The following is a 7,577-nucleotide window of genomic DNA, read 5'->3' on the forward strand; positions in this document are numbered from 1 at the left end:
CCTCATTACATTGAGCGGCGCAATCCTTCTAAGCGGATCGGAGAGCTGTCACTCTCTATCGCTGACAGTTTCACATTTGTGTGTGCGGCGCTGAGGCTGCGCTCACTGCTGCGGGCTGCTTTCACTATTGCTGCAGCAAGCATGAGCCCCTTGCTGTTTTTTGTGCAGTTTGTGAACTTCATCATAACAAGAACAAAACATATATTTTGCTTTATTGGTGGCAAGCAAGACGGCCTAATGGCTCTATTATAGAGAACTGGTGGATTGACATGGAACTTGTAGTTCATTCAGTGAGTCACATGTTGATTCAGAAGCGGCTTTGATGGATTTGGTGAGTTAATTCAGTGATGTATTCACCAGGCTGATTCAGCGTTCTGCAACACACTTATGTCAGACAGTGTGCAGTTACTGCATTGAGTACTTTTTCGTGGCTTTAACCTTCTTTTTAACACCAAGGATGTCCTGTGCTTTTTCTCATTCGTACATCTTTCTTTCACTCTAAATGTGCATGTCCTGTGCTTTTTCTCATTCATGCATCTTTCTTTCACTCTAAATTTGCACATCCTGTGCTTTTTCTCATTCATGCGTCTTGCTTTCACTCTAAATGTGCATTTTATGGCATTTGTGTATCTGTTTTGTTTGTATATTTGCTTTGGTTTGATGAAAGTATGATCGTAATGCAAAATGTACAATAATGATGTGACTATAATTTTGTGCAAATCTAACTTGTCCAATGACTTTCCAAGGACATGTCAAAACTATTTAATGTCTAACGCTTCTAGCTTTTAATGTTATTGTGTATTAACATGCATAAATGTTTGAATGTAGGGCAGTTGTTCTAACGGTAACTTATGTCAAACCTACTGTAGGTGGGTCAGTCAGTACAGATACACTAATTTGTAAAATGTAACCGTAAAAGAAGCTCTGAGCTATTCTATGTCTTGAAAATATTATTGGATTAGTTTTACTAATTCAAAATTGTATAAATCAGATTAATCCAGTCTATGAATATTTAAATAGTAGGTGGGTCAAAAAGTGAATAATCAAATCTCATTCTGAATGGGTGGTCGCTACTCTTTCTGCAAGTATAAAACAGGGTCATGTCAGTGATGAGCTCCAGGAGGCCAAACTGACAAGCATGCTCGAACAGATTTGGAATAGTTCTCTGATGAAGCACAGAGTCTACTCTATATTGTGCTATCACCAAAATGTCTATCTGGGGAGCGACACATACGGACAATGAATCAATCCAATACTGCTTTCCAAATAACAATTTGTCTTGTACCAAAAATGTAAAACCTGGAGCTGAGTACATTATTGTGTACATATTCATTTCTACAATATCAGTATTTACTGTGTTTCTGAACTTGTTGGTGATCATTTCTATCGCTCACTTCAAACAGCTCCACACTCCAACCAATGTGCTGATCTTCTCTCTGGCAGTGGCTGATCTGATCGTGGGACTGATTCTTACGCCAGTACAGGGCATCAAATTGATTGAGCCATGTTGGTTCTTTGGAGAAATATTTTGTTCAATATTTCCTTTTATTTTCTATGTGGTTGTTACGGCATCTCTTGGTAATTTGATTATTATATCTGTGGATCGTTACATTGCTGTGAATGACCCTTTGCGATATCCAGCAAGAGTCAATACTAACAGAGCAGTTCTTTCTATTGTTGTAAACTGGGTATTTTCCTGCATATATTCTTTTTTTCTTTTGTATGAGTCTATACTCTATCCAGAGAAAAATCATACATGTGTTGGAGAATGTATACTTTTTATTAAGCTGGGATATATCATAACAGATGTTATAGTTACTTTAGTAACACCGTGTTGTTTAATCATTTCTTTATATATGAAAATCTGCTTCGTAGCAAAACATCAAGCTGAGCATATAAATTCACTCTCAGACAAAAAAGCCAAATCAGAAAAAAAGGCTGCAAGAACCTTAGGGGTTGTTGTCATGGTTTATCTTCTTTGTTGGATACCATATTATATAGCTGCTCTTACGCTTGGGCAAGACACAGGTGACTCTCTTGTAATTAATATAATGTATTGGATTTTATGCATGAATTCATGCTTGAATCCACTTATTTATGCTATGTTTTATAGATGGTTTCGAATATCAGCAAAATACATTTTGACTTTGAAAATATTTGAACCTTCATCAGAATACTTCAACCTGTTCATGCAAGAGAAATGATTTTATGCTAATCTTATGGTGTTGCACGACTGTAAAGCACACATAAGAGTGAAATGGTTCATGCAAAAATGTATTCACCCTCATGCTGTTCCAAAATGTTATGACTTACTTTTTTCTGTGGAATACAAAACATATTTTTCAAAATATCTCAGCATTCCTTAAAATATATTTTTTTTTTTTCCACAAAAGAAAGAAATGCATACAGGTTTGAAATGACATAAGGTTGGGTAAATCATATCATATTTTTAATTTTTGGGTGAATTATAGCCTTAAGCTCATCTGTTTCCAAACAGAATAGTTTAGGTTCTATTTTAATCTTCATTGTGAAAAATAATCTCTATGTAGCACATATGGTTTTGAAATGTTTAGGTAGGGTGTCTAATGACTAGATCAGTGTGACAGATCTGAGGATTTCAAATGAACATATTTTTCAAAATATCTCAGCATTCCTTAAAATATATATATATTTTTTTTCCACAAAAGAAAGAAATGCATACAGGTTTGAAATGACATAAGGTTGGGTAAATCATATCATATTTTTAATTTTTGGGTGAATTATAGCCTTAAGCTCATCTGTTTCCAAACAGAATAGTTTAGGTTCTATTTTAATCTTCATTGTGAAAAATAATCTCTATGTAGCACATATGGTTTTGAAATGTTTAGGTAGGGTGTCTAATGACTAGATCAGTGTGACAGATCTGAGGATTTCAAATGATTAATATCATCTAAAGAAGCTTCTAAGAATTTATTAACTCAAAGTGGAAAACTGGTGCAAGGACAAATCTTGTTTAGACATTAAGAATAATGCTGCTGAATAGCACTAGTGCAAATCATGGATCATGATCATCATCATCATCATCAACTAAATGGAAATGAAATAATATATATATTGAATTTATAAATGTGTGTGTGTGTGTCATTTGTCATTTTTATTTAATTTCTTTATTTTTAAAATGTGTATAAGTAGTATTTATAAAGTTTTAGCTTTTAGTTTTGGATCTGTTTTTAGTTTTTAATACTACAATTGATTGCTTCTGTTGTCCTCATTTGTAAGTCGCTTTGGATAAAAGTGTCTGCTAAATGACTAAATAAATAAATAAAAAAATAAAATAAAAATCAGTGTAAAAATATGGTGTCTTCATGGACATTTTCAGGGTCTTTTTAAAGTTTGTTTTGGTCTACTTTAGTGTGCAAAGGCTGAAGAACTGTGATGTGGTGTGATGGGGAAAAATCACTTTGCTGCTGAGTGACAGACGTTGTCTGACGAAAAAATGTAGTAGTTTTTGTAATGTTCAAATGGTGTTTCAGAGATAGTCTTTAATTTAAGTTACAGACTTCTTACTGTTGAGCCCTGAGGATTTTTTTTTCTGCTGCCCTAGTGGGACCAGTGGTTCCAATTTCTTAAACATGTGATAACAACAAAAGAGATAAACTGGATGAAATAACTAAGAATTAGTGAGTTATATGTGATCATTATATTGGACAGTTATTAAGCCTAGCACAGTTCCCTGTTTTCCCAGTAGTGCTTCTAGACATTTAACTTATCTAACCTACAACTATGGACAACAGTTTTGGTGGGCTGTTCATTAAAAGAGCCCAGTCTAGTTTGTCTAACAAGAATTACTGAGCAGATTTTCTTTCAATACGTAGTGCTGTAAACATTGAATCTGGATCTAGTTGAATTTAGGGATGCTCCGATCTGCCTTTTTCGCTTCCGATACCGATTCCGATACCTAGGGTTCGGTATTGGCCAATACCGATCCGATACCAGTGAAGTTTTTTCCCCCCGTTTAAATTAATGTAGAATTTATATATCTCTGTGTGTGGAACTGATAATAATTCTTTCACAATCTACTAGATACAGACTAGGGCTGTGCGATTAATCGAAATAGTCATAAAATCGCGTTTTGAGCACGCGCGATTTCTAAATCGCTTTATAGCACGATTTTCCGCGCCACCGACCGCAGTATGCTATCCGAACCAATCAGAATGCAGCGCGCCTAAATGGAGCACGAGAACAGAACAGACTGGGCGGGCATACAAACGTAACGCCAGGTTCACACACTCCGTCTGTGGTGCGTATCTTTTCCGCCCGCATGTTAACGGATGCCGATACCCGATATGAATATCGGATCGGCGCATCCCTAGAATTTACTTTACATTTACTTTCTTTAAACTGACCTAAGGTACACAGGTCATGGAAACTGAGGTCATTGTAGGGCCCTATGAAATCCGTTTCATTTTCTTCCCAAAATGAGTTTTCTTTTTTCTTTTTTCAAATTCTTTTTTTTCTGTTTTAATTTTTCTGGATTCCGTTTTCTAGACTCTGTTTTAATGGTTAAATTCAATTTTATTAATCAGAAAGCATGTCTAATAAATTGAAATCATGAAACTTACAATACTAAACAGGGATTTATTAAAAGTTTAACAAAAATTTAATTTTTTAAGGCCCTATGAAATAGGTTTTATTTTTTTCTGCTAAATAAATTCTGGTAAATAGTTTTTCTGGTAAATATTCCTTTAAAAATAATGTTTTAAAATAATTTTATTAGTAGTAGTTGTACTACATAAAGTAATATTTCTGTCACAGATTCTTCAAGTTAAACTGAACTTTTATTTTGACAGGTTGCTGTGAAAACCTTTAGGTTTCTGTTTGTATATGATATGACGATAGTTTTACTCAAAAGAAATAGTACCGCATTGTCCCGAATATAAGAAGATCTTTTTTTCTTGGAAATACATCTGAAAAAACGCGGTCGTCTTATATTCAGGGGTGTTTTACTGAGAAAAAACAAGATTTGGTTTTAAAAAAGCCTTTTTCCAAAAGGTACATCTGGAAAAAGGGGGGGTCGTCTTATAATCAGGGTCGTCTTATATTCAGGCCAATATGGTAAAATCCTCATAAAGTGACTCTCAGAGCAGCTCTAGAGATTGTTTGTGTTCATGTACTCATATTGAGGTGGCAGAGGCTAAAAGCACAGTGAGCGTCATGCGTGCTTAAGTGTGTGTAGTAAAGGAAACCGTGCGTCTGTGCCATTCATGCACACAGAGACATGCAGAACATGCAGGATTCATATTTAAATTGTATTTTGTGGATTATTATTCTCAGACACTAGTCCATATTGCGTTTTGATTTAAGTGTAGTGACATAGTTTTGGTGTATCAATCCGAACTTTGGCAAATTACGTGACATTCCATGTTATACAGTAAATTCCATTTTTATGAATGAATTCCATGATTCCGCCCACGTTTTCCGCTTTGCGGAAATCATAGGGCCCTGTCATTGATGTAGGTCATATTGTTATTGTTATTGGCTGATTGACAAATTCGCTATTCAAACAGTTGTTTTCAGTTAATTAATTAGTTTTTTTTTAATATGCTGAAATGTGATGCTTGGGGTCACAAAAATCATTTAATATTTTACTGATATAGTGATATATTGACACTACCTCCATAGGCAGCTCACTAGGTTTCGGAACAGATCTATTGTTTTATTAAAGAATGTTAATAAGTACTGCCATTCACAGGAATCATTTATGGTAATCATTAAAAATGTCCGCATGAGAGGATGCTGGCTTACATAATCTGTGTTAAGATATATTTAATTGCCTTTTTAAACCAGGGGTAGAATAAAGCATAGACAATAGGATTTAGCCCTGAGTTAACATACAAGGTCCACGTTAGAAATTTCGACATGATTGCAGTGTTGACTGTGTTTCTTGATAAAGAATGTAAAATGGAATCCAAGCAGGTGAATCGTCACAATTATTCCTAATGTTAGAGCAGCCTTGCGGGCTTTCTTGTGCATCATCTTTAGAAGAGGCTTCTTTCTGAGACGACAGCCATGCAGACCAATTTGATGCAGTGTGCGGCGTATGGTCTGAGCACTGACAGGCTGACCCCCCCACCCCTTCAACCTCTGCAGCAATGCTGGCAGCACTCATACGTCTATTTCCCAAACACAACCTCTGAATATAACGCTGAGCACGTGCACTCAACTTCTTTAGTCGACCATGGCGAGGCCTGTTCTGAGTGGAACCTGTCCTGTTAAACCGCTGTATGGTCTTGGCCACCGTGCTGCAGCTAAGTTTCAGGCTAATGAGTCATGTGACACCGGGGAGAGAAAATGTCTTAGGTCCCACTTTGTGGATTTTTTCTCATAGGGGTGTTCACTTTTGTGGCCAGCGCTTTAGACATTAATGGCTGTGTGTTGAGTTATTTTGAGGGGACAGCAAATTTACTCCGTTATACAAGCTGTACACTCACTACTTTACATTGTAGCAAAGTGTCATTTCTTCAGTGTTGTCACATGAAAAGATCTAATAAAATATTTACAAAAATGTGAGGGGTGTAGTCACCTCTGTGAGATACTGTATATTAATAGATCACTTCAGTCTTTTAATTGGAAGTATAATTGCAATATACAATTATATTATTATTATTTATTTTGTAGGCACCACATTGAACATGGGTTACACCTTGCCCAGATCCCCAATTGCAGCTGATTTTCAGATGTAAACCCCAGCAGCACTGGACAGCTGTTGAAGTGCAAGAAAGGCTGGAAGAATTTCAAAACCAAATATACATAAAATCAGTTGTCATGCTTGGCTCAGAAACAAGAAACTGTAATGCCATTCTTACCTTCTGTTCATGATGAAGTTAAATACTTTTACAATGACCATGTTAGTTGATCTATAACGGGTGATGGGTGCCGCCATGTTAGTTCAAGCTGAATCCGAGCTGTGGGATTTACAACAGGTAAATTCATCCTCTCCTCCCGCAAGCTAGGCAGAGTTTCTATTTATAACACGTGTTTAAAGGGTTGCTCAGTGTAGCCAATCACAGACTCAGCTGTTGATTTCTGCAACGCAATGGCCAACCAGAGGTGATTACTGTAAGTTAGAAACCACTCACCGCAGTGCTGAAATTGCGTGCTCACGAATCGTCTCATTTTAACACACGAAGTGTAGACATTGTGAAAGATTCATTGTGCATATGTTCATTGTGTTATAACAGAGCTTTATGAGATCGCGATGAACTGAGATGTCAGCTTTTAGTGATAATAAAGGAAGCGCTGCTCGCATTCTGCCATGCCAAACCATGCACGCAGCAGCCCATGCTTGCTTTTCTGTTAAAAATATCATTGATGTCCTAAGACACGAAACGATCGGTTTGTAGTTTACGTTAATGGGTGTGTTGATATCCAGCCGAAGAGCAAATCGGATGCCTGCGTGCGCTCAAAGACAGTTGGACATGGTGCTGTATTAGAGGTAAAAAATGATATAAATACTGTTCGGTTTCTGGCACAACCCGATCATTTCATGTCTTAGGACATCAATGTGTCGTCACGAGCCGCAGGGTTTAATTTGGATT

At 36.4% G+C, this 7,577-nt stretch overlaps 1 protein-coding gene across 1 annotated transcript; it reads left to right on the forward strand.

The window, feature by feature from the left end:
• Nucleotides 1-1,208: 1,208 nt before the first annotated feature.
• Nucleotides 1,209-2,204, forward strand: LOC107758680 (trace amine-associated receptor 13c-like). Its single transcript, XM_016576483.1, has one exon. It carries the CDS (start codon nucleotides 1,209-1,211, stop codon nucleotides 2,202-2,204), a length of 996 nt encoding a protein of 331 aa, XP_016431969.1.
• The last annotated feature ends 5,373 nt before the right edge of the window (nucleotides 2,205-7,577 follow it).

The sequence above is a fragment of the Sinocyclocheilus rhinocerous genome, unplaced genomic scaffold (assembly GCF_001515625.1).
Source record: "Sinocyclocheilus rhinocerous isolate Xijiao unplaced genomic scaffold, SAMN03320098_v1.1 scaffold623, whole genome shotgun sequence".
Taxonomy (NCBI): Eukaryota; Metazoa; Chordata; class Actinopteri; order Cypriniformes; family Cyprinidae; genus Sinocyclocheilus; species Sinocyclocheilus rhinocerous.